The following is a 27,870-nucleotide window of genomic DNA, read 5'->3' as shown; positions in this document are numbered from 1 at the left end:
TTAAATCAAGTTTATATATATATATATATATATATGTTTGGCAAGTAAATCACTGATTTCTTCTGTCACTCACCGATGTTTAAACTAGAATAAAATTGTAGTTGTCATCTTGACGAGAAAGGAAACTCATAACAAGTGTTCTTACTCCATAGGATCTTCAAAGAGCTATTGTGATGTACAGCTTTCGAAAGTTGAACAGGTCAATCAATGTGAATGTGCCTGTGCCAATGCCATTGCCATTGCCATTGCCTAGACCTCTTCCCTCTTTGGTTGTTAGGATTGTTATGTCAAAGTTGGTACAAAGATTGTGGCGGATGGGAAACCATGACTATGAATGCCAATGCCAATGTCATCAACAGCTGCAGTACCTGGTTTCTGAATATCTACTAATTGGCTAATATAAATTCTTGAAGCCTTTTGTGGTATACATTGAATTTGGATGATACATGCTCTAGTAGATTTCATTTTACACCAGTTCCTTTTACGTGGACATCAACCAAAGTAATGAATGAATGATGCAAGTCTATTACATTGATACACTACGACTTTCTTGCTGTCATACAATATATTTTTAACTCATGGTGAATTACAACCATGTTATATCATGGATATGGAAAATCAATGGTATATATATGCATCATTGAAAGTGTGGGATTCCACTTTTGAAGACTGGTTCACAATCTCTCATAGTCGAGCTTCTCAGACTGCAAACAAGAAACAAGCAACCGTGGTTAATATAAATGCTTCCAATTAAAAAGAAATGTTCAACAACCGTTTAATTTGACAAGTTTCGTTGAGTGACAGTCAAAAGAAATAACAGGGTCTGACTAACTTAGCCAAGCTCGTATTGTAACAAGCGTTTTTTGAGTCTAGGCAGGCATCAAGGTTAATTCGAATAATAATTGTCTATGGTTTTGAACCCAAGTTGTTAAACAGGTATTTTAAATGCACTGGGTTAGTTTATTTTTGCAGTGAATGATGCAGAATGAATACAAAACTTCCTTTTTAGAATTTGAAATAAAGCTCAACTCTTTTGCCAAACTAATAACCTGATTGACTTTGGTTCATTGTGTATGAAGGAGCTCAAGACCCAACCGTTGCCCGAGCAGGCTTAGAACTAGCAAATGGTATCGTTTTTCATATTGATATGCTGTATATTTGGAGTGATCAATGAAAAAATCTGTTAACATTACCTTGATAAGCATGTCTGTGGGAAGCCAAGCAGGTGCTGTTGGGATGCCAACCCATGCAACCTGTAAAATAGTCATGCTTAGTTAGATTTAGCTTTAACTGCCCTAACTGAGAATTAGTTCAGAATGTATAAGCATCCAGCAAAAGGGATTGAAAAGAGCCCAATTTTCAAAACTGACAAAAACTGTAAGATGTCAATTTCCTTCTTCATTATTATATTTTTAACTGGAAAATGTATAACAGATTAACATAAAAAGTTTGGAAAATTTTCGCAAGTATAACACTAAATAAAACAGTTCATAACTTCATGGACCAGTAGAAAACTTAATATTACATGATTTCTGGTAGAGAACTAGCCCTAGGTCTTCTATAATCATTATAGTCTAAACATAAATAAAAATGCACCAAAGTAAAAAGGCAAAGGTATGAGTGAAAAATTCTTACAAGTGCATATTCTCCAGTCTCAAAAATACGTAGATCCAGGACCTAAAGTCATCAAGCAGGTTGCAAAAGATTTAATGGCCTCTAAAATGTCCTATAGAAAACAAAAGGAGGGAAAATTTTGGTACTCAAGTTGAAAGTAGCACCTCACCACGGTCTTCATATATGTAGTCCAAGCCTTTGTAATAGGGGGGATGCCCTACAGATAGATACTTAAATGAAACCAAACGTGTCAGTATATATCCCTGTAATGTTATGCTGATGCTAAGCAAAATTCGATACTTGTTCTAGGCGCAAAAAGCTGTGGTGTACGTAGCTGATATAGATTCGTTTTCTGAGTATCGTTACTCTCTTGTAATCCCTCCTTTCTTTCTTCTCTGTTGAATGGAGCCTTATATAATATTGTCATAGTTCTTTTTTTTTTTTTTCTTTTTTGGCACCAGTTGCCATTTTGATTCACAGTGTCCTTACTAGCTTGGACATGAAGTTGTCAAGCGGCAGAAATTCATGTCTATAGGTACTGATAAATTGGTTATTGAATATGGTGTCTTATGGTTAAAACCGTTTCCTAGGAATGAATTTTTCTTCTAATTCAAAAAATTGTCTAATTTTTAAAGAGTTATGTCTTGAGTCACATATATGTAATCCCAAAGCAAAATTTCATCCCTCAAAAAGATCCTTCCCTATAAAGTTGGCTAGCAAACCTATTACGGATTCTTCATTATTTTCACCACACGTCTTGATAAACGGTGTCTGCTTTTTGTGATATATACAGTAACAGTGAAAAGAGGATTCCCTCAATTTGGATTCAGGTTTCCTGGAAATCTACAGGGTGGAAAAAGTTTGCTTGAGGGAACATGTAATATGATCTCAGATTGGACTTGAGGCACATGAAATTGAAATAAATAGTTTGGCCCAATTGATTGAAGAAGCCATCGGCCTATATAGATTGAATTGGAGAGAAATATCATTCAGGAAACTCAATTAATAGATGACAAACAAGGAATTATATTGTCTGCATCCAATTTCTTGTACTCTCAGCCAACTGTCCTCTACCCTTAGTATTAATTGTCAATGCAAAGTTGCAACATAACTTTGAGAAGATATTGCAACAACAAGAGGAAGAAGACACACACATATTTCACTTACATTAATACTATTGAGATACTTGTCTTTATCCACCCTCACAATCTGGCCTTTCTTCACTGCCCAAAAAACCACTAGCATCTTTTCAAATCCAAGCAACTTCTTAAATAACCTTAAATTGAAGGAAATTTCAGGGAAACTCACTAGAATAAACAGGCTTCTTGGGAAGTGGCTTGGCAACTGTGCTTTGAGGTTGATCATTGCTAGACCCTTTAGCATTTTTGGTCTGAGTAGTAGTAGTAGTAGTAGTAGTAGTAGCAGCCGCCTTTTCTTTTTCAGGTTCAGCAGCAGCTTTTATGAGTCTAATTGATGGACAACCAAGATGGTTTCCTCTTCTTAAGGATTGTGGGAATGAATTAGAGAGGGATGGGAAAGAACCGTGAGAGAGAGCTGCAGCAGATAATGCCATGGAAAAGAAACTATGCTTCAAACTAAAGCTGTGACTGCCCTCCTTTCAAGTGGTTTATAGACAGATAGATAGACAAGAGGCGATGATCCTTTCTCTTCATTTATTTCTAACGGCCAGATTTCCAACACAAAAATCTAATGGTTCATGGTAAAGGTGCAAGTAATGTTAAGGAGGTTTTTTTTGTTTTTTAAATAAACAATTGATATTTAATTTTTTAATTATTTTTTTATCGTTTTAATAAATTAAAAAAATTCGTCTAAACATTCTTTAAACAATTAAAATTTAATTATTCATGTAAATAAAAATAATTTAAAGTTTTACCACCAAAAATTGGGCTAAACCCAACGAATAGCCCAAAGAAAGCAAGTTAGTGTGCTCGTTAGTCCTGGCCCGAGTGCTCCCTCTCCCTCAGAGACCAGAGTCAGAGACAAGCGCCGCGCTACCAAAGATTTGGCTTGGCTGGCTGTTAAACTAACTTTTGAAATTATAATACTTAAGAACAGCATGAATCTGTATACTCTTGTCCGTACCTGTCCGCCTCATCTACCCCATCTTCACTCAACTTCTTCCACCAGGTTCAAAATCCTCACTTAACGACCATCAAGATAAAATTTCTTTCAGTTACGCATTTTCTCAAACAGATTATGCTTTCTCTCTTTCAGATTTTTTTCTTCTCGTAGGTGTTTCATTTTTTGTTGTTTGGTTGCAGGGATAATGCAACTGAAAATTTTGCTGTTGAGGGTCGTAATATTAACTTCTCGGTTAATACGAGGCAGGGCAAAATGGTCCCAATTCTCAAGGATTGTTCAATTCGGATTCCTTCGGGACAGTTGTGGATGCTTCTTGGTCCTAATGGTTGTGGGAAATCTACCCTTTTAAAGGTTCATTCAGTCTCAAATTTTCTTTTTCCCTATTACAAAATCAATATGGGTATTAATAATCTAAAAAACAAAATGCTACTTGCCCCACCTGATGCCAGAATGGTTCAACTTCAATTTCCCTAAGAATTTGTAGACTTCACCATTGTAATTTTCAGATAACCATGTGCCACGTTATGAGGTACAAATAGCTAGGAGAAAAGTGGCTTTTAAGTAGCATTGCTCATCTAAGAAATTGTATGCTGCCATTATGTGTTTGATAAACTATTGGTTTCCTTTTAGTTTTGAAAATATAGCCTGAATTATTATGAGTTTACTATATTGTGAATCATGCAGATCTTGGCAGGTCTTTTGACCCCATCAAATGGAACTTTATTCGTTAGCAGGCCAAAGAGTTATGTATTCCAAAATCCAGACCATCAGGTTGGTTATTTTCCTTGGGAAAAACTTTTTTATATTACTATATCTTTTGGATTTTGTTCTTGGATTAGTTTTGTTACCTCTAAACTTATGATGGTTTTAGTTTTTGGGGTGCTTATGACGGGGGTCTTATAATTATTGCAGCCTAGACTTGACCATGGCATTGCAAAAATCAGATTGGTGCTTTTAGATGGTTAAACATGAATCTTGTCATTCATATTTGGTGATTAAAACAAGAAGAAATATGTTTATTTACCTTTTTAAGACAACTGAACCTAAACTATATCAGAATTCTAGTTTAAGCTTGAAGTGGTTTTGGACTTCTAAGGATTAACTTAATTTCACTTGTAAGGAGCTTCTGTGCTGAGGCTGCATTTACTTACAACTATTATAGAAGGGGAATAGGTGTTTTGAGAAATTTAAGGACTAGGAAGATATATTTTCTATAATTTCTTCCACTATTCTAGAATCTACTTAATCTGAAGAATTTGGGCTCAGTATTTTATGGCATTTCTGTCTATTGTACTTCCTTGGATTTCAGCAGATACAAGAAGCATGGCATCCTATTCAGCTATTCTATACCACCTATTGAAGCTCTTGTACCAACTCTTGTCTGATTTATTACATTGATAGCGTCAATTGTTCATGGAATTTTTTTGAGTTTCCTTTCTAGTATTTCCAGACTTAATAATAATTTTACTTGGTTTGCCTTCTTTTCCAGTCCAGGCTTCTCTTTTTAAGTTTTTGGTCATATTGCTGCCGTAGTCTTGTAGGTGGGCTAATATTTCTGCGTAGTCTTTCTAATACTGATGCCTTCGTAATGGTCAATTTGGTTTAGCATTTCTTACCAATGTAGGAAGAGCATTTAACAAGTATTTTGCTGGTTGAAGGTGCCTCTTCTCTCTACTCCTAGACATAGGATAGCAGGTAACCCTGAATACATGGTACCTCTGCATCATTTGCTTCACTTCTTTTACGGAGTACAATATAACTTCAGTGGACTTTTCAAAACTTAAGAATTGATGAATGATGATCATTAGAAAATATAATTTGTTTTCCACAATCCTAGTTTTTTTGTGCATCTGACATGAGCTCTAAAGGTTGTTGAATGTCCATCTAAAATGAGAACTTGAGAAGTGGGGAAGAAAATATTAGATACCCCTATAGTGCTTTTACTTTCTTAAAGTTTATATGCGATTTTAAAAGAAATTTTCAATCCTTAGCTTGGTGATAAATTTGGTCTTTGAAATAGTCTATCACTGGTTTCTTCTTCATTTAGCTTCCATTTTTTCTCACTGTAATTGTTGCAGTGACCAACAATATACTCTTCTAACTGTAAGGAAGGTGTCTGGTTTCTTGTATATAATATTATAAGATATGATAGGTGTAAAAGGCTTCACTGTTTTCACTAGAATTATGATATTTTCATCCTTTTGTCATCACTAAATGAGCCATCCCCAGGCCTGCATTGCTTTTCTGTGCTGCCATCACCATCACCACTGTTACTTCCAGAGCCACAACTTGTGCTTTGTTGTATAGCGTGCCAATAGTTATGTCCTGGGTTTTTATCTTCAGAATCAAATGTAAAACAGTGACTGTGATTCATTTTCCCTTTAAAGAGAAATAACTTTTAATAAGTACTGCCTTTTCTTTAAAGTTATGCTTCCCTGCTGCAGCCTTTAATGAGTATGTGCGATCTTAATAGCTGCATTTTGTTCCATGTCTGGTTGTGGGCCTTTCGGCTTTTGAAACGTGTCAATGTGTGTGAAAAAAATTTATGCCTCCAATGAATTTGGTGAGCTACAATACTGATATGACCAGACTTTTATATGGCTAGTAGATTTCTAAAGAAACCTAAGTTTACACCAGTAGCATCTCTCATCATGCAGGTCGTGATGCCTACAGTTGAAGCTGATGTGGCATTTGGCCTTGGGAGGTTAAACTTAACAAATGCTGAAGTCAGATCCAGGGTGTCAAAAGCTTTGGATGCTGTTGCCATGTCTGAGTACCTACAGGTAAGATTTTGTATTCAACAGCTCTTGGACTATACAATATGTTAAATATTGTATGTTTACTCATGGTTTATCACCTTGCTCTTTTTCAGAGGCCAGTTCAAACTCTTAGTGGTGGTCAGAAACAAAGGGTTGCCATTGCTGGTGCTTTAGCGGAAGCATGTAAAGTTTTGCTGCTGGATGAGCTTACAACTTTTTTGGATGAAAGTGATCAGGTGAATAATAGTAGACACAAGATAGAGCATGTATCAATATTTTCTGATGCAAGTTTTGGGATATGTGTGCAACATGTTGAAATGCACAAGGAAGAAATAAAATGTATGATTAGAGGAGCCTCTTAACGATTATGATGGTTAGCATTACAAATTTCTTTTTTCTTAAAGTTTTTCTTTTTAGCATTACAGAGTTAAACAATTTTTTCCTACATGGGAGAAATAGCATTTTTGCATTATATATTTCTTTTCTTTTCAACTAACTTAGTGGCCTACCATTGTAATTATTTGAGGAAACAAAAAGGGAAATAACTAGAAATCTATAGTCTTCTTATGGTCCATACAGTTGTAGTTTTGCTTTGATACCTGTATGTACCATATGGTGATTACATATATTCTTCAATTAGATATTCCGACAAAACTAAATATGTCAATGAGCATGACTTTTGAAACAGTTTCTGCTTTTGCATAATTTGAGCTTTTTCTGAATCAAAACTCTTTGCTATGACCTGATTAGATTGGGGTGATAAAAGCTGTTCAGAATCTGTTGGATATATCTGGAGAAGTCACAGCATTGTGGGTCACCCATCGTTTGGAAGAACTTGAGTATGCAGATGGTGCAGTATACATGGAAGATGGGAGAGTGATTATGCATGGTGATGCAGCAAGCATAAGTAAATTCATCAAGGCCAAGCAATCGTCGTATATTAATAGTCTAAATTCTTGAATATATTAGACTTTTTTTATTCTCTTTTGTATAATAAGTTGACAATGTTCGCCATATGTTCTTCTGGTAAAACAAATCTTTTGACCTATTTCCCATATCTTCTAAGTTTGTGAAGGAATATGGTTTTGGACCTTGAACATACCCAGCCTTAGTTTTACAAAATGTAAGATTTCCTCATAGAGGACAAAAGTATAAGATATACATAGGCATTACTTCAGCAGTTAAGCGTGGAAAATGCCTAGACACGACGTCTAAACTCTAGATTTGATTTTAAGTGCTCAAATGCATACTCAGTTTCAGTTTGGCAAAGATTGATTAATATTTTGATTTTAACTTTGTCTCAAGCGTGCAGAATGTAGTCGTTTTCCTTTGTGCACTTTGTTTTGACAATGCATCCCATCACCCAAGTGTTGTAGTAAATGGGAGTGTATCTAAATGTAATGATTTTCCACTCACTCGCTCACTCACAATGGCATTCCCCAAACTTCCCAAATGCTTATATGCCTAGCTTTAGTCATCTGACTAAAAGACCTGAGTTCTGATATTTTAGCTGAAGGCTGTATATTAGGTTTGGTGAACAACAACATTTTTTATTTTTTGAGGAATTAGGACTGCCAATGTGATATCACTTTTCATGCCACTGACCATTTTGCTTTTTGATTTCGCCAATAAACAAACAAATACTATAATGTCATTAGCCATTATTTTAGTATAAGCATTTAATCAGCCAATGACGACAACATTAATGTTGATTCATTCATATAGGCAAGTGGCTCAGCAAAGCATTTAATTCCGGAGGGAGAAGCATAGCATAAGGGATGCATGATCCAACTTTTTTCTTTTTTTAAGCAATCCAACTAAATTTGTAGTATATAATATATCCCCAATTTCCATAAAGAAGTGCAGATTTCGGTTAATCATTGAACAGAAACGTAATAATAATAAGCATGGAATAAAAGGAGTAGCACATTTCCTGAAAGAGTGAGATTGACAAACACCAGTTCTTGGGGACTTCTTTCTAAACGCTAAACAGGAATGAAGCAGTGCAAATTTGATGATACTACCTTTTTTTTTTTGGACCAAAAATTTTACTCACCTCAGTTCCCGAGTTGAATGATTGCCCGTTTGCCCTGCAAAACAAGGAATAAAAAAGAGAAAGAAAATAAATTAAGTTACATGCAGGATTTATTTTGTGAAAAAAACAAAACAAAACTATACTAAGTGATATACTTTCTTTAATAAATCTTTTTACTAGCATATAAGGAAATTACAATAATTAGCATCAATGTAGTTGCTTATTTTATTGTGAAAAGGCAATAAATCAATTTTATCAAGCAAGGGTCTATATCGAAGCTTGCAACAAGGTGCTTGGAAGGAGCATTGGTGAAAACTTCTTGTTTAACACTGAGCAGTGTCAGCAGGGTTCCATTGAAGCAATAAAGCAAGTTAAGGCATTCAACCACCTAACGACAAAGCAAAGAAAATTTGAAACCCCTCAAAAAAAAAAAAAATCCCATCTTTTTCTAATCTAATAAAATAAAATGGAAGTTTGCGAGTTGAGAAGAAGGGTCGGTCGTTTGTATACGTTATCAAACTCTTTGAAATCTTAGCCCTTTCAACTTCCGTTTATATTCTTCCTTTTCGTTCTTTGCTTTTCTCGCTCAAATCTCAGAAGGGTCTCTCCTTTTTTCTCTCTGAGTTTCTCAAATATTCACTCTCTTTTTTTGGCTTCTCACTGCATTTAACTTTGGTGGGTTCTTTCTTGATTATTCTAAGTTTAAGTTTTTATATTATAATTTGAATGCTCTTTATGCATTCAAATTTCAAAGCTAACAACTTCTGAGCTTTGATGGGTTCAAGGTATTTTCTCTTTTCTCTTTCTGGTTTTCCTTTTTCTTTGTTTTTGTTTTTGCTGTTTCATATAAAGTTTGATTCTTTGCTTATGAACATCAAGTGGGTAATTATCTAGCTTTGGGTTTTACCCAGTTGCTGTTGAATTATAAATTTTGGATATGGATAATAGATTTATCTGTAGTTTTTCTTTTCATAGAAATAAGGTGCTGATCAATAGTTACGTTGTATGTTACATTTAATGCTAGTATTAATATGTAATTCTTAACTTGGTAAATTACCATTTGGGCTTGATAACGAACTGCACCAGCTGATCTAGTTGTTTATATCATATAAGGCTTTAGTTTTTTGATGAGTTATATCGACTCAGAACTGAAACAGAGAAGATCAAGTATTGGGAAACTTGGTATGGTAATTATTTCATTCTACACGTAAATAAAAATTACTTGTTTTAATCTGGTTGCTTAGGTCTGTTTGTAGGTCGTATAAAGTTAGTTGTACCATTTTTTAAAAAATTTTGTTGCTTATCTGATTATGCATATCTTATTTTTGATAATGTGGGCTATCATATTTTTCAAAATTGTGTAACAGAAGAACATGGATTGAGCTCAATTGGGTGTGGAGATGTTGTTTAGGTCTTGTTGGATGACAGATGTAAGGTTTAGAAAGCAATGGCCATTTTACCATGATTATGGATTAGGAAACAAGGACCTTTTTACTGGTCTATGTATATGCTTTTTAAGGAACCTCTAGTTCCATTGCATGCATAGCACCATAATCATGTACATCCATTTTATGCAAATTTCTCCAATGTGCCGATGCTGAAACTCGATTTAAGTATCAATTTGAGGCAGGAATAGTTCTCCTTGAAAGCATTAGAAGAACATGAAATTGTAGAATCATCTAAAAATAAGTCAAAATGATGAAAAGAAAGTATTGCAGATATTATTAATAATTTTGGAGTTATTGTAGTCAAACTCAAAAGTGAAAGTGAATGTAACTTAGAAGATAATTTTCAACTCCAAGAGCAACAAGGAGATTGGAACTGAAAGTTTAGTAATGATTCCCAAGTTCGACAAATACAGTTGTCCATATGCTACTTTATTTTCCATCAGAATTTTTATAGCAATCTGAAGTACTTTTTATCATTTAAAATTTCCCCCATTCCTGTTGTCTGGGTTTCTAGGTCTTTAGTTTCCCTGATTTATCTTTCCTTTGAGTTTTGAGTTGTTGAATTTATATCTGCTAGGAACAAACTCTTAGTATTGGAGTTTGTATAATATGAATCATTAAAATATGACTACTTAACCATTCTTTCTGCTACTGTTACTGTCTGTACTTGATTCTGTTATTTACCGCTTCTGTTTTGCGGCTCAAATCTGATGCTTGAATACTCTTTTTGTTTGGAAGAACTTTGTCAATTGGTGCATCTCTAGATTCTCCTGATGCTCTTTGTGAAAGGAATCACACTGAAAATGTAAGTATGGTTTCCCTTAAATTTCATGAGTCAAATGCAGTGCTAGATCAGGGCCATCAAGCCTCTAGTCCAGTAAGAAGAGATGTAGTTTACAGGTATTATTTAGTTATTTAAGGATTACATTGAATTGTGGTGCACTTCAGTGGTTTATTTTACTTCTGAATTTCTAATAAAGTTTCTCATAGTATTCATTTCTCCTTTACGGTTCTCCAAATTTAAGTTTGAATGTTAGATTATATGTGGTTTTGTCAGAAACTCTTTTCCCTTGTGAGCAGCTACTGTGATTCCACACCGTATACTGCTTCCCATAAAACACTTCTAGTGCATGAAAACAACCCAGAGATCTTTTCTTTTCTTGTTTTTATAAGCTTTACAGATTTGTTATTTGAATTTTTTTACCTTTTGGTGCTTGTTGTATCTTTGGATAGTTCTCTGATTAATATGTGACTGGAAAGTAAAGTGGGAGTATAGTTACTGTAATTCTGAAAGTGATATAGATCTTATCCTTCTCCAAAGGTTCCAATGGTCCCCCTCCCCCATTTCTTTTCTCTTATTTTAACTGGTATGCGAGCTTCAGAGGGTTCAACACATTTGTAGCTTGGATATCTTGCATTTCTTTTCAATGATTGTCTATTTACCTTAGCAAATAAAACGAAGTGAGATCTCTAATAGTGGTTATTGATCAATATTTTCCTGTTGATATAGGTCATTATCTGCAGTAAAGTTTCTTCAAAATGATGATATGGACTTGGAGGGTGGTAAGTTGGAAAAGGACAGAGATAAAACGATACATAGTAACAAGATAGTTAAAATACAAAATCAGGCCTTGTTATCTGGCCCGACATATTGCATTTCTTCCTGTGGTATGATACTGGTAAACAAGTTTGTGCTCTCTAGCTATGATTTCAATGCTGCGATATCCTTGATGCTGTACCAGGTATTTTACTATAACTGATATTCATAGTTATGCTAGGATTTTTTGTTTTTGTATCATAGTAGCTGAATTTTTATGTGCAATCTCTTTACAAGGTCTTGACTCTCTCTGCCTGCAGAATTTTATATCCGTTGTTATTGTGTCTATACTGAGTTCTCTGGGCCTAATATCGGCAGAACCACTAATGTGGAGGTTGATCAAAGTTTGGTTACCTGTGAATGTCATATTTGTGTGGATGCTAGTTACAAGCATGTTCAGGTATGAAGCTTATTGGGGTGTGTTTCTCTTGGTGAATACTTGTTTGATTCTTCTTTTATATATATCCATCTGCCGAAAGAATATTTAAAATTTCTATTTCATAATTTTAATGCTTGTGAATCAGTAACCTGCTACCATTTGAAGAAATTAGTCCCCTTTTTTGCTTAACTTCATCAAGGCCATTTTATACTTTCGTCTTTTGAGAGGTTTTCGGTTTTCAGGTTTTATTTTTGTTATATGTTTATTTCTAAAGACAGGGCTACCATGATAATTATCCATCTTTATAGTTGAATAGTAGCTTTTGTTTGTTATTTACCAAAGCACACTTAGATATTGCGACCTCTGCATTGAGGTTTCTGTTTGAAAGAACTTCTACCTCTAGTTAATTAACCAAAAGGAAAAATGAAAAGACTTTTGTATCCCACATTGATTTCTCATCTTTAATTAACTCTAACTAAAATCAACATAGGCATAACAATACTCAATACGGTATAAATTGGTTATTTAAGAAGCCTAAATTATGTATCAGTTGGACTTTGCATATAGTTTGATGAAGGCTGTGGGTTGGGGAAAGACAAAGAGAGAAAAGGAAGAAAGAAGGAGAGATTTTATCTACATGATGAATTTCAGTATTACTAGCCTTGTGGTCCAAAGGACGTACTGGATCTACTGATGTCAAAGACTCTTTCTCTCAATCTGATTCTTGCTGATGGCTCTGCATTATGGAACCTTTACATATGGAAAGGAACCATGTTTCTTGAGTTCATCTTTTTCTGTTTCTTCCCAAATCTTTTAAGACCTAGCAGCTTGAAAATGTCTCATATATTTTTGTCTCATATACGTGAAGGTTATCGTGTATTTATGGCTTTTTTCTGGTTCTTTTAATGTGTTTTTCACTTTTATTAAAAATATTGTTTCTAGTGATTACAAAATTTTGCTTTAGCCTATCATCTAATGGGACATAGATTTTTGAATTGTATGTTAGATTCAGTTAAAAGAAATTGGCACATGACAGAAGCATTTGGTGCCATTCACTTATGGTTCATTTTTCTGGACGTAAGTGGAATGCCACTTGATTGCTATGCCTGACTCTGCATTATATGACTTGAGTAAGTTGAATTTCGGCATCTAGACACATTTGTGCCCGATACTCTTGCGCAGAGTTGGGTAAAATATGGTTCATTCAAAAAGGGAAAGAAGTGTAAAGTTCTTCACTATTAATAGAAATTTTAGGTTGGAATTATTTACTATAATATTGAATCATTAAAATGTTATTTTCCATATTGAATCATTAAAATGTCATTTTCCTGGATTCATGATGCCTTAAACTATGAAGTTCTTAATTTATTTTTAACAATTACTGTTTTGGTTGGTGATTATCTGTGCTTTGGCTAGGATGCGATGCGTCCACCAAAGAAATCAATTTTGTGGTGGTGACTGGTGGTGTCAACCAAAGGTTTTACATGTTCAAGTTAGATATTCAATTTTGGAATTTCTTGGAGAACTCCAGAAATCATATGGTTTATAGCATTTGATTTTGATTATTATTTTTCCATAGATTATCTTAAGTGTGGAAGTAGTTGGAAAATTCAGTTGTTAGTGTTTAGCCACTATTAGTTTTGTTATTTTAAAAGGATATTTCTGTGAAACACATACTGTCATGAATAATTGGTGAAAGGTTCAAATTAGTAAATTCATCTTTTATTCTAGCTTAACTACAATTTTTGCTTTCTGCAGTTTGAAATATATTAATGTAGCCATGGTCACAGTCTTGAAGAATGTTGCTAATGTAATGACTGCAGTTGGTGAAATGTACTTGTTCAAGAAGCATCATGATAGCAGGGTGTGGGCTGCATTGCTCTTAATGGTATGTCTATTTAATCAGCTTATTTGAGCTATGTGAATGTGGGATTGAGAATAATTTAATCAACATGTTGCTCTGCTTATATTAGCCTAATGCAGCATCTCATACTTTATCTCCTTTTTCTTTAATAAATTTTATTTTCCATCAATATTCCTTTTCAATTCAAGACAGGTTTTTAAAATAAAGAAATAGTTTTAAATGATTCATATCATTTACACTGTTACGTTCTAGGTATACAATATCAAGGTGCTTTGGGGGTTTGTCCATTTATGGAAACTTAAAAAGGATTTTTCCACGAGACTGGAGTGTGTGTCTATTAAAATCCTGGTTTTTGATGAGGATGGTCTTATTTAACAGATAGAGATGTTTTAAAGCATAATCATTCTGGAAAGTAATCAAATTAGCATGATTTTACCATAGCACTTGGTCTATTATCACTTCTAGAGTACATATCAGGTTGTTTCCATAAGCAATAAGGTTATTTTTGAAGATGGTCCTATCGAACAGAAATATCTTATTAAATGCTCATTTAGAGGAGTGATCATCTTAACAGGATTTTGCTTTGGTATTGTGCAGATCATTTCAGCAGTTTCTGGAGGGATAACTGATCTGTCATTTCATGTCATTGGATATGCATGACAGATTATGAACTGCATCTTAACTGCATCATATTCTGTGAGTATATAAAATGATCTTGAGGCTTTCAATTTTTAATGTATCATTTTCTGTGAGTATACAATGGTGTTGTGGCTTTCAATTTTTACCTTTTAGGATTTTTTTTGTTTAATAAAAAGTCATTAGTCATGGTTTTGTGGGCTTGTCCTATCAGCTTGAGCTATTTTTTCATATGATTTTGGAAAATATAAGTCATTATAAATACTTTAATTAAGCAACTTGAATTTGGGGGTGCAAACAGTTTCTGTTTCAGAAATACAATTCAAGGAATGCCTTAATTAAACCTACGTGAGTTAATCTGGCAAAAAAACACCTAGGTGTGTTAAGTTTTTTGGATGCTAGAAGATGTTTTATGCTTTATTTAATGCATCTCTGTTGGCCAACATTTTCTTTCATAAATCTATTGCTGATGTTTCAAGCTTCATTTGGAGTCTGCAATAGTATTGTAAAAGCTGCCTCCTTGTACAATGAAAATAAATTAAAGCATCTAGTTGCAGCAATAGGATTAAATATCTATATGCAGAAATAAAGTATGTTAATAATGGATTAGCCTTTCTGCCTCAAATTATAGTTCTTATGATTTTTATTTTTTATATATCTTGGATTTCTTTGCTATCTATTCAAAATAATGATAATGTGAGGTTAAGTAAAAGACATGGATTGTTAATAAAGCAAATATCAATTTAACATATCATAACTGGTATTGTCTTGCCTTCTATGTCAAAATATCACGTGCATTAGAGATCTTCAATATGGTAAGCATTAAAAACCATAAGAGTGTAAGTAAGATCAGGAGCTTGTGTTAGAGTAAGTAAATAAATATTTCTTGGTGAAGCTTCTTTTGGCTGAAAGTGCACATAGAGTAATGCTGATGTCAAAGTTGACACTTGAGATGTTTCAGACATCCATGTGTCATATTCATTGGATCTGATGTCTGAGATTATTTTGATTCACATGGATTTTTTTTGCCGAAGTTTCAATTCATTATGCATCCTAAATGTTGTAATAAGTTGTGCCTTGAATTTCAAGTCTTAGTTGTGAACACTCAAAAGTGGACTTAGCATGCATTTGCAAGTTCAATTTGTTGGTACTTGCTATTAGCTTGTCTTGGTTCATGCTTTCTTTTTCCTGCTATTTTTACAATATGGTTGGCAGATTGTTTATTCATCTCTAGTTTGTTCATTTTCTTTTAAATTTAAAATCATAAATGATTGATTATTCATTTATTTATTTATTTTTATTGGTGCAGCTGACCTTGCATAGGGTCATGGATACGGCAAAGCAGGTCACAAAATCTGGAAACTTGAATGAATTTTCAATGTTCTTGCTGAATAACATGCTTTCATTACCTTTGGGGATTCTTCTTATTTTTGTTTTCAAGGAGGTTGATTATCTTTGCACAATGTGAGTGTGTTTCTATTTCCCCTATCATTATTCGTGTTAGAATTTCAAAACATATTTTCTTTATTTATTTACTTTATTGTAATTTTCATCATAGTATGTCCACTCTTTTTCATAATCTAATGCTTTAATTCACATGTTCTTTATTTTTTGAATCTTTGATTCACATGAACTTGTTCGGATTCTATTAGTTATCAAATCATTGATTCACAAAATAAATCAACTAAAAATTGATTATAGGATAAATTTAATTGAGTAATAGGTGTTTAATTTAATATCATACAACACAAAATTTTACTAGGGTTGGTATCTTTGTTCTTGCTTTAAATATTGCTTGAAATATCCAGATTTGACTAGTTAAGGGCATTAGGGTACTCTAGAGTGTTAATTCAGTTCAATAAGGGACAACTGTATGTTGCTAATGGGTTGTATCAAAGTGTAAACCCTAAATTTTAGTTGTCTTTCTCTGCTAGATATACAAAATACTATAATTCCATCAACTTTTCAACTCATGACCTGTTTTTTTTAATAATATTGTACCTTTTCTGTCCTTCTAGAGATTTGTCATTGGATTTAGTCATTCTCTCTATTTTTTCATCATAATTTTGAACCTACTGATCTTAAGTTTACAGTTACATTGTGTTAAAAATTTCTTCCAACCAAAGAAATTTTGCTTGGCTATTTGAAAACTTTTCTATTAGTTTTTCCAACCATCATGGTGGTATCTCATGTTATTTTCTTTTATTTATGTTCATTAGTTCCTTCTTTTCTTATTCTCTTCATTTTTTATTCTACCTTTGTTATTTATAAAACCTAAGATTGCAGCGGCCAGAGTTTTCCAATCCTTATGTATTAGTGTTATTCAAGTCTTTTTGTATTAATAACCTTTTGTTAAACTTACCATCTTCACATCCTATTATATATATAAAAAAATTTCATTTTGCGGATCCTCTTTACTGCTCAGAATTCCAAGTTCTTGAAAACCTGCCCCCCCATTTTGGTCTCTCCAAAACAAGTAAATACACCTAACTCTTCCTAGAACTTATTTGCATGTACTTGAGGTTGCTTCCATACTAATGCAGTCTCTTCATATCTCAAACCTACTTATTTGCATTTGCTATGCAAGATTGTTTTTGAAGGATCTAGCTTTCCATGCTAAGATTTTAAAAAGTGAATTCTTTTTATTTTCGACCTCTGTCAATAAAAGCAGCATAATTTCAGCCTTATTGTTATTGATTTCATTGGTTGAACTGAAACGAAAATCATGGTGGCTCACTTGCCATCTAGCAAATGACCTGCAACAACTAGTTTTTACTTTCACTTAACCATGATTTCTGATTTTTTCTTATTTCAGAGTTCTTATGGAATCTCACAATCTTGAATTTACTTGACGGACCACTTTTAAGGATGCCTGACTTCTGGTTGGTGATGACATTAAGTGGATTTTTGGGTCTGGCAATCAGTTTCACATCAATGTGGTTTCTTCATCAAACAAGGGCTACAACATACAGGTAAGATGGGCGTTATGAAGACTGTACATATGTTTGATTTAGCTTTGTGTGATTGGACTGAAAGACCAAACAAACATTTCTAGTTTATTTTTTGACAGAGAATTTCTAAGTTTTGAGATTGACAACTAATTTCTTGTTTAGCAAAGTTCAATTCCTATAGAAATTAGGTTATGTTAGAGTAGAGGCAATGTTCTCGAATTGGCCCATCACTGATAAATGCTATTCATGCTTGCTGTAGTTTGCAATTTGACCAGCCCTGCCGGATATGAGCTTGAATTCTTAAAATATGGATCTAGGAGAAAAATCGGAAGTCTTTGTTGGATTTTGTCCTTAATCCTTATAAATTATATATCTCAAATATGGGGATTTTCCATGGATATATTAGATTAAATTTTTAATTCTTTTGAGTCAAATAAAAAAAAAAAAAAGACGTAAATAGAGGTTCAATTGGTAAAATAAAAAAAAAAAAAGTGTGCTGACAAGCCAAAATTTGGTTAACATGGACTAACTCTCTTAACAATATAACAATAACATTAACAAATTAAACCTTATATGTCATAACTCTAGAGTTGACTGTATAAAAAATCAAAAAAGAAATCATGTTAGGTCATAGTTTTGAATCTAAGAGAGAAAAATGACATTGTAACGGTTTGTGTCTTTTCTTAAATATATTTTTTGGAACACAAGATGGGCATAACCCATGGGGAAGGGGATGAAGTCTTGGTTCAAACCCAAGACCTCTATGTCCTCTTAAAAGCTTCTTAGCTTGAAGACTGTCCTTTCTCATATTGTGTAAGGGTTTTATTTCGCCCTACAATTTACCCAATATTCAATTCCAATTCAATCTCAAACTGAATTGGTTTGTGGAATTAGTATGTTGGATCACTGAAATTAATTTAGACTCGTGATAATTAGCGGTTAAATGAGTTTTGTACTTGATGGGTCACATTACTTATTTGCTATCTGCAGCCTCGTGGGATCATTAAACAAAATTCCTCTCTCTGTTGCTGGGATTGTTCTTTTCAAAGTCCCTACTAGTTTGGAAAACTCTGACAGCATCTTCTTTGGTAAGCCCTATTGTATTAACAGGCTCAGAATGCAGATACGTTTCTGCAAAGATGTTATCAAACACTTTTACATTTTCTGACCTCTTTCCCAAGTTTCTTTTATTTTAGCTGTTCTATATAAGATGCATTGAATATTACAGGTCTTTTGGCGGGAGTATTTTTCGCGAGAGCCCAAATGCGAGAGAGATCTCAATCCTGAGTTTTGCTAGCATTTTTACACTAGTGACATCCCGCGTAAAGTTTTGCATATACCCTGACAACTTTTGAGCATTTTCAGCAGCAAGAATCCGTCGACCAGCTTTCATGGAAGACAGAAAAAAGGGTGGACAATTGGTTCCAATCAAGTGTAGTTTGATGCCAAAGCTTGGTCTGGGGGAGGATTGGGAGTTACTTTGAGTTCGGCATCTGTTTTTGTTGTAACAAAGGAAGGTGCTGCCGCTTGAAATCTTTTCCAATTTTTTTATGTTGTATTGGGGACCTTATTGTTTTTCAGCTTGTAATTTACAAATTCTTAATGCAATTGATGTATGCTTTTGCCAAACCTCAATCTAATGGGAAAGTCACTGACAATTTTTTAAATTCCAATAACAACGTGCCAACTGTCGATTATTGTCACATCATTTTTTTTTAAATAAAAAAAAGAAATCTGAGAGAGTGAGAGAGAGAGAGAGAGAGAGAGAACCATCTTGCTATCAATTAATTAGTTCAAGCAAAGGAGTTCTTTATATATTTTTTATATATAAAAGTGTGTGAATTTTAAAATTATTAATAATGAATGATTTAAATATTTTTAAATATTTTTAAATTAATAAATTTATTCGTATAATTTTTATTAATTTATTTAAGTTTAATTTAAATCTATTAAAATTAAAAGTAGAGTTTATGTAAAATTAAAAATTTTAAAATTTTAATTTTAAAAGTATTAAAAATAATTGTTTAAAATATCCTTACTAAATATTTTTATATGAATTTTTTTATTATTAGACTCTTTCTTTTTATAATTAGACTAAAAAATTACTAAAATTGATTGATTAAAACACTCTTAATAAAATTTTAATTTAAAACTATTAAAAGTGATTGATCAAAATGTCATTAATAATTTTTTTAAAAATTTTAATTTAAATGATTTTTTTATTATTAGATTCTTTTTATAAGTAAAATGATTTTTCGCATCAAATAACCCAGGTGATTGAATGATGTAATATGAATTATTTTAAGTTAAAAATTATCAAGTGAAATAAAATTAATTATTTTTGGTAAATTCTTTCAATGTAAGATTTTATTTTATTTTATTTTTTAAAATTATGTGTATTAATATTTTAAATAATAAAAATTTATGTATAATAAAATTTTTAAAATAAAAAAAATTTAAGTTTTTAGTTTATAGAATGTACAATTATATTCAATTAATAAAAGCACCAATGAAAAATTATTTTAAGTAGAAAAATGAAGCAAAAGATTGATTGGTTATGTATAATTCTATTATCTCTATGTGACAAAAAAATATTAGTGTTATATGATGTTTCAATAAAAAATATACAAATACATTGATTTAAAATTTTTTTTATGATTAATATGAAACTTTTTTATTTGATGAAACATTATATACTAATTATCTATTTTATATTAGTTGAAGAATATTAACTATTATATAAAAAATTTTGAGGTTATCATGTTAGATAATATTTGTTCAAAAGAATTGAAATTTACCAAATTAATTATCACTTTATATCTAAAATAAAAAATTATTAGAAATTATAATTTAACTAAATTTAAAAGTGATTTAAAGGCATTCATTATCAAAATTTATTTGATAAATTTTTATTTAATTTTGTATTTAGTATTTCAATTATTTTTAATTTTGGCTTCTTATAATTTTAAGTTAGATATTAAACTTAGGATCAGCGACCAATTGGGTTAAGTCAAGTTTTATCATTTACTTCTATTCATAGCATATTCAATTATTCACTTATATATCTGAGCTCATTTGACTTAATAATTGATATATACTTCTTTTTATTTAAAAAGATGGATTTAAATTGTCATAAATTTAAATAAAAAACAAGTATATTGAATTACTTATAATTTTAATTTCACTTTAAAAATTATTTTAAAATTAATTAACTAATTCAACCACAAAAGCAATAAAAATAAAAAATTAAAGATGAAGGGAATTGTTATAATGTATAAATTCGTGAACCTACCGTTAGACATTGATTAGAGAAGTCACCACAATTCTTTTTTGTTTAGGTGTGATTGGCCACCTGATTGAATCTGTCCTATTTAAAGAGGAATTCTAAGATTTACTTAGGTATCTTTAAATAGTAAATTTTGATCTACAAAATCAAAGTTTAGGTTCGAAAATATGATTATGTGTGAGGAAAGTTATAGCACCATCACAACGCCCATCAAAATATGATACCAATTTGATCTCAAATTATCCAAGCCTTGATCATATTTACAATTTACTAAATTATTTAATATTGAAAATTTGTCTTAAAATTGTCCCAATAGTTTGGTAGTAATCTAAGATAATTCTCTCACCTTAAAAGTATTCATAGAGACTAGTATCTCACTTTGAAGAAGCTTCGTCATCAGATTTATTATAATATTTTATTCAAAAAAAATTAGTAAAGTCTCCCACTAGTTTGGTAAGACTTACTTTGAAGCAAATCTTTCAATAGTTTGATGAGATTTTATTGTAATAAGATTTGTAAAAATTTCTAAGAATTTTATTAAATCTCTCAATAGTTTGGCAGGACTTAATTTGAAAAACAATCCTCTAATAGTTTAGAAGATAAAAAATTATTTTTTGCTAATTATGTTTTTTTTTTATTTTTTTTAAGTTTAACTTATGAAATTTTTCAATAGTTTGGTGGATTCCATAAAGATTTTTTTCTCTTTTTTTATATTAAATTACTAAATAAATAGAAACCAACAAAATAAAAAAAAAAACAGAGAATAAAATAAAAAATTTTAAATAATAAGGTAAATAAAATAAAATAAAATAAAATGAAATCAAAAAATAAAATGAAAAAAAAAGAAAACCTTACGATTCGGGTTGGATTGAAGCGAGTCGGCATGTGGATCCTACTCGGGTTCACGTAAGTTGCCCAAAACGATGCCATGTAAGGATAGTATAAAAGCCATGCTTTGCACTTTTTGCTCAGATGCACCCTACTTTCCCTCTTTTTAAACCCTATTTTCTTTGCCTTCTCTCTAGGATAGCCAAGAACACCGACCAAAAACTTCAATTGAAAATTGAAAAATCCTTCGATTTTTGGAAAAGTTACCAAAAAATTCAATTGAAAACTGGAAAACCCATCAATTTTTGGAAAAGCTATCGAAATCCCATTGAAAATTCACCCTCGCCAGAAAATTCAAATGAAAAATTGAAAAACTCATCAAAAAATTCATCCAAGCCTAGATTTTTCCAAAAAATTCTCAAATTTTCTTAGATTTACCGAGATTTCTTTAAAAACCCTCAAGAACTGTTATCCTACCTCTAGAAATCTAAATCCAAACTCAGAAACTTCAAATTGAACCAAAAAAAAAAAATCAAAATTCCATAAATTCTTTACTACCAAAAATTTTTAAAACCCCAACCTTTCTAAAAAATCAAATGTTTTCTCCCCAAAAATCCCCTCTATATTGTTCTATGATATCTTGTCCAATTTATAGGCCCCTTTAGGACAAATTTTAGGAAACGAACAGAATCAATTCAGGCTTGAATCCTTAGAGTTGATTATGCTTAAGCCTAAGTTTAGGTCTAGGTTCTTAGTTGATTTTTTGGGTTGAATAAGTAACCCCTGATTATGTAATAAAACTTTTGACCATACCGAATCCTTTTGATCAGACTTCAATTTCCCCAAATTCATGCCATATTCAAAACAAGAAAGGAAGGAAAAATAAAATAATAATAATAATAATAATAATACTATCATACTATCATACTATAGTAATATAATAATGTACAATAGATAGTAATAATAATAATAATATAATATATTATACTACTATAGTAATAACAAAAATACTAATAACAAAGAGAATTGATCTCGATAAGTCCCGGACACAAATGAGTATCTACAGTTTCCCTTCTTTGCACATCACCTTAGACAGAGATGAGGCAAAGATCTAGACACCCACTCAGTTTAAGTAAAATCATCAAGTGAAAATGATAGGGACTGAATCGCGAGTTTGAAAGCGACTAAGATCGAGTCGAGGTCATAATGAATAACCGAAATGATATCGCGAGTCTGAAGATGATCTGACCTAAGCCAAGATCGAATGACCAGAATGATGCCGTGAGTTTGAAAGTGACCAAGATTTAGTCAAGATCGTAGATGAATGATCGGGATGATGCTGTGAGTTTGAAAATGATTTGATCTCAGTTGAGATCGGATGACTGGGATGATGCTGTGAGTTTGAGAGTGACCAAGACCAAGTCAAGGTCACAAATGGATGATCGAGACAATGCTGCAAGTCTGAAAGTGACTAAAACTAAGTCAAGATCATAAATGAATAACCGAGACGAAGCCACGAGTTTGAAAAATGATCTGAACTAAGCTGAGATCAAAACCTATGATGAATGAACATGTAATGATATAAGTATATGCTCTATCTAGGATGCAAAGGGAACATCCATCGTGGTACTAAGGCTTTCACAACTTTCATCTGCATTTTCATTTTTGTACACCTTTGGCAAGGAAACTATATTTCATTATCCTAAATTAGTATTTATCTTCATCCGTAGGAGAGCTTTGAAATAAGTGATTTTCTCTTATCTGGGAAAGTTTATCCAGTTGTCATTGTCTTTTTCAATTTTCTCAAAGTAACACATAATTTTTTATGATTTTGTTTAATTATTAATCATATTTCAATTTCAAAATATGAGATGCAAGTTATGCACTTCTTCTATTCATGGCAAGGTATAAAAAAAAGGGCAAAAAATATTATTGAAAGTGGAAAATAGGATGAATATAATTTATTTGGATAAGCAATAAATTACAATGGTGGCTAAGAACAAGAAGAAAGTGTATAGGGGTGGCAATTTAGAACAATGATGCCCTAATATAAGTAATCAGATAATCATGATAACAAATCTTGGATTTCTTCAAACATTTAACCACAACTTAATGCCCTGACACCTTTGAGCTCCTTGAAATTCACTATCTCTAGTATACCTTTCAAGTGATGCCGTATTTTACTCATCCCAATTGCCATATTTCAATTGAAGCTGCATTTTTGGGTTTTCAACTTGAATTTTTTTTAGTTCAAGCTACCTTTTCGGGTTTTCAACTTAAGCTCTTTTTTTTTTTAGCTTAAAGAAAGTACTTTTTTACAGCGTCAGAATTAATAGGATTGGAAAGCTCATCTTTATCCATTTTTGACAAGATTAAGGCCCCTCCTAAAAAGTCTCTTTTTATCCATTTTCCCCTATCATCATGTTAACTTGAAAAAATTCTTTTCGATACCAACTCTTTTTCTCAAAATTCATAATGTCAGACCTTTTTGTCATGAGCTTTTATCATTCTTTTTTAGTACAATTAGTTGTAACAAAGTGCCTTTAATCTTTTTTCTTCAATGAAATTTAATTGTTCATAGTGCTCTCGAACCCATTCAGCCTCTTCTAATCCTACTTCTCTTAAGACTTTTAGAGACAAGATTTTTACTTTTATTGATAATACAACTTCCATTCCATGAACCAAGGAAAAAAGAGTTCCTCAATAGAGGTACATATAAAGGTTCGATAAGCATATAAAGCAAAAGGTAATTTTTCGTGTTAGTCTTTATATGTATCGATCATATTTTCTAGAATCCTTTTGATGGTTTTATTTATAGCTTCGACTATCCCTTTCATTTTTGAGTGATATGGAGCTGAATTGTGGTGTATGATCTTGAATTGAGTACACACTTTTTATATCATCTTACTAGTTAAGTTCTTTGTATTGTTTGAGATAATTCTTTCTGGGAGCCCATATTTGTAGATTATCTCTTTTTTTATGAACCTGCAAACCATTGATCTAGTTACAGTTGTGAAAGAAGCAACTTTAACCCATTTATTAAAGTAATTAATCATCACAGCAATGAATCTATTCCTATTTGAAGCCTTTAGGGTAATGGGACCAATGACATTTATCCCTCACATAGAAAATGGCTAAGGTGGTGCCATAACATGTAGAGTAACAGGTGGAACATGAATTTGTCAGCATAAATCTGGCATTTGTGACATTTTCAAGCATAATCAATGCAATCTTTTTCCATTGTCAACCAATAATATCCAACTTGCACGATCTATCTAGCTATTATGTGTCCATTAGCGTACACTCCATATGCACCATCATGCACCTCATGAACGATCTTTTTGGCCTCAGAAGCACCAACGCAGCGTAATAATATTTGGTCTTTGCCTCTTTTGTACAAAATTTCCTCATCTAAAAAGAATCTCATGGCCAATCTTCTTAGGATCCTTTTATTATTTTTTATTGCTTGATCTAGGTACTGCTAATCTCTTAGATATCACATAATGTCAATATACCAAGGATTGCCATCTTTTTCCTCTTCCAAATTGGCACAATGCAATGGCATATCTCTCACATCTAATTTGATAGGTTAAATTTTAGCTATATTGCCAAGTTGCACCATTGCGGCTAAAATTGCCAAAGCATTTACTATCTGATTATCTTCACAAGGCAAATGTTTAAATTGGACACTTTCGAATTGCTTACACAACTCTAAGATGTATTTGTGGTAAAGGATGAGTTTTGAATCCCTTATCTCCCATTCATCCTTTAGTTGATATATAACTAAGGTTAAATCTTTGGACACCTTTAATGTCTCAATTTTTCTAACCAAAGCAACATGCAGTCTCATAGCACAAGCTTCATATTCAGTCACATTATTAGTGCAATTAAAATTTAATCTTGCTATCACGGGGTAGTAATATTCTGTTAGAGATATTAATAATGCTTCAATCCCATGCCTCATGACGTTCGTAGCCCCATCGGAATACATTCTCCATGTCTCTTCCTCATCCTTGTCTTTTATTCCTGAAATGGCCATTAATTCTTCATCTAAAAAATCTAATTTTATAGATTCGTAATCTTCAATAGCTCTATCTGTGAAGAATTTGGCAATAATGATTCCTTGGATTGCCTTCTAGCTCACATATACTATGTCGTATTTCGAGAGCATCACTTGCCATCTTCTAATTTTTTTTTTATAGTGATGGCTTCTCAAAGATGTATTTGATAGGATCCAGTTTAGCTATAAGTCAAGTTGTATGATAAAGCATGTACTACCTAAGTCTTTTAGCTGTCTAAGCTAAAGCATAACACATCTTCTCGAGTGATGAATATTTAGACTCATATTTCATAAACTTCTTACTTAAATAATAAATAGCTTTTTCTTTCCTGCCAAATTCATCTTGCTACCCTAGCACATATTCCATTGACTTCTCATATACCACTATATATAGAATTAATGGCTTTTTTAAAATGGGTGGTGCTAATATTGAAAGATTTGCTAAATATTGCTTGACCTTGTTAAAAGCCCTTTGGCATTCTTCATTCCATTCACCGAGATCATTCTTTCAAAAGAGTTTAAAGATGGGATCACATTTAAGGGTCAATTAAAAAATGAATTGAGAAATATAGTTCAATCTACCTAAAAAGCCTTGAACTTTTTTTTATGTGCCTGGAGGAGATAAAATTTTGAATAGCCTGAATTTTGTCCGGATCAACTTTTATCTCTCTTTCCCTAACTATATATCTCAACAATTTCCCTAAGTTGGCTTTGAATGTACATTTAGCTGGATTCAGCTTGAGCTAAAACTTTTTTAACCTTTCAAATAATTTCTAAGGTTAGCTACATGATCTTTTTTTTTTTTAGGTTTTGTAATCATATCATCCACATATACCTCAATCTCTTTGCGTATTATATCATGGAAGGGTGTTATCGTAACCCTTTGATAGGCTACCCTGGTATTTTTTAATCTAAAAGGTATAACCTTGTAATAAAAAGTTCCTCACATAATGATAAAAGTAGTCTTTTTCATATCATCTAAAGCCATTTTTATCTAATTATAACTAAAGAATCCATCCATAGAAGAAAATACCGAGTGTCAGGCTGTAATGTCCACCAAGGTATCAATATGAGATAAAAGAAAATTATCTTTCGGGATAGCTCTGTTCAGATCTCGATAGTCCACACACATCCATACTTTTTCATCCTTTTTGGGGATAGGTACTATATTAGTTGCCCATTCAGGATACTTGGCCACTTGCAAAAAATCGACATCAAATTATTTCTTTACCTTCTCTTTAATTTTTAGCAATATCTTTAGTTTCATTTTTTCTCAATTTTTGCTGCACTGGCTTACATTTTGGCTTAAGTGGTAGCCTATGTTATACTATTTCGTTGCTAAGCCCGGTCATATCTTGGTAGGACCAAGCAAACATATCTACAAATTCTCACAACAGATACTCTAACCATTGTCTATCAATTGCTGGAAGTGAAGTACCAACTTTGACTTCTTTTTTGTTCTTGACATCCCCTAAATTGACCATTTCAATAACTTTTTGATGAGGCTCAATGGATTTGTCCTCTTGTTCAATTAATCTCATTAAATTTGAAGATAATGAATATTCTTCATAGTTTTTTTTAATATCGAGTTCATCGGTATTAATCAAAATTTTGAAATTAAACCTCAGATCATTGTCATGTCTACCTTCATATTTATTTGGGGACCTAAAAATTAGTGAAATAGAAAATATTAGCGAGATGCTTTGATAGGATAATGGGTGGAATAGAAGAAATGGACAAAATCCATGTTACTACTTTTATTGAAATAATGAAAAATAAAAAACCCTAACATAAGAGTTCATCCTAATGTTTTTAGGCATAGGTAATTAGGAGATGTGATTACATTGAAAAAAAATAAGAAATAACAGGCATTTGGATGACACTTAATTCTACAATTCATAGCCAGGTGGGCATGGGTAAGCCAAAGCTCTCTCATTTTGGCTTTTGTCACCTACCATATGGATGGACAATTTGATGAAAGTTTCTTCCAATCTTGGTTCCTTTCTTGCATTTCCCTCAGTTTTTTGGTACATATATCCTCTAGGAATAAAAGTTTTATTTAAATGAAAAACAACCGTTGACCTATTCTTTGCCCCCATCTTATCGTTGTTTTGTACTTTTTTTATCTTGTAATCTTAAACCAATCTATCATTATAGTCTTCAATTTTAGGAAGCTCTTTTGTCCCTTGTAGACTCTTGCCCAAACTAAATCCAATACTCCAACCCTTATTTATCATCTAGTTAATCATAATTTTACTGAATTTGAGCCTTTCCCTTACTGTAATGATAGGTTCAAAAGATCGATAAAGC

The 27,870-nt window shown here is 32.2% G+C and overlaps 3 protein-coding genes and 1 pseudogene across 6 annotated transcripts; 2 read left to right on the top strand and 2 right to left on the bottom strand.

The window, feature by feature from the left end:
* Window positions 1-396: 396 nt before the first annotated feature.
* NDHO (NAD(P)H:plastoquinone dehydrogenase complex subunit O) lies at window positions 397-3,264 on the bottom strand. 2 transcript variants are annotated; one of them, XM_089766315.1, is made up of 6 exons: window positions 2,923-3,264; window positions 2,782-2,852; window positions 1,779-1,844; window positions 1,636-1,677; window positions 1,194-1,253; window positions 397-704 (listed from the first exon to the last, which is right to left on the bottom strand). In XM_089766315.1, the coding sequence occupies exons 1-6, from the start codon at window positions 3,185-3,187 to the stop codon at window positions 675-677; spliced, it is 534 nt and encodes a 177-aa protein (XP_089622441.1). In that variant the 5' UTR covers window positions 3,188-3,264; the 3' UTR covers window positions 397-674. The 2 variants fall into 2 exon arrangements, with proteins under 2 accessions (XP_089622441.1, XP_022740697.2); XM_022884962.2 differs by having other exon boundaries at window positions 2,782-2,837; window positions 2,923-3,262.
* Window positions 3,265-3,518: 254 nt separating this feature from the next.
* LOC111292165 (ABC transporter I family member 10-like) lies at window positions 3,519-7,769 on the top strand. Of its 2 annotated transcripts, none has more exons than XM_022884406.2 (6): window positions 3,519-3,762; window positions 3,897-4,068; window positions 4,402-4,488; window positions 6,375-6,500; window positions 6,590-6,712; window positions 7,227-7,769. In XM_022884406.2, exons 1-6 carry the CDS (start codon window positions 3,692-3,694, stop codon window positions 7,434-7,436), a joined length of 789 nt encoding a protein of 262 aa, XP_022740141.1. In that variant the 5' UTR covers window positions 3,519-3,691; the 3' UTR covers window positions 7,437-7,769. The 2 variants fall into 2 exon arrangements, with proteins under 2 accessions (XP_022740141.1, XP_022740142.1); XM_022884407.2 differs by having other exon boundaries at window positions 3,534-3,807.
* A 968-nt stretch (window positions 7,770-8,737) lies between these two features.
* On the top strand, window positions 8,738-19,065 carry LOC111292734 (GDP-mannose transporter GONST1-like; annotated as a pseudogene). The gene is made up of 10 exons (XR_016345490.1): window positions 8,738-9,296; window positions 10,698-10,859; window positions 11,470-11,701; window positions 11,817-11,956; window positions 13,694-13,823; window positions 14,397-14,495; window positions 15,745-15,899; window positions 17,291-17,407; window positions 18,377-18,474; window positions 18,615-19,065. The product of XR_016345490.1 is annotated as a GDP-mannose transporter GONST1-like (transcript).
* Window positions 19,066-25,089: 6,024 nt separating this feature from the next.
* LOC111292444 (uncharacterized) lies at window positions 25,090-26,696 on the bottom strand. Its single transcript, XM_022884842.2, has 4 exons — window positions 26,691-26,696; window positions 26,594-26,604; window positions 26,396-26,471; window positions 25,090-25,635 (listed from the first exon to the last, which is right to left on the bottom strand). The coding sequence occupies exons 1-4, from the start codon at window positions 26,694-26,696 to the stop codon at window positions 25,090-25,092; spliced, it is 639 nt and encodes a 212-aa protein (XP_022740577.2).
* Between the last annotated feature and the right edge of the window lie 1,174 nt (window positions 26,697-27,870).

Source organism: Durio zibethinus, chromosome 10, assembly GCF_047325235.1.
Source record: "Durio zibethinus cultivar Kanyao isolate XHJ-2024 chromosome 10, ASM4732523v1, whole genome shotgun sequence".
NCBI classification, from domain to species: domain Eukaryota; kingdom Viridiplantae; phylum Streptophyta; class Magnoliopsida; order Malvales; family Malvaceae; genus Durio; species Durio zibethinus.
This window is presented reverse-complemented; position numbering and strand designations above follow the sequence as displayed.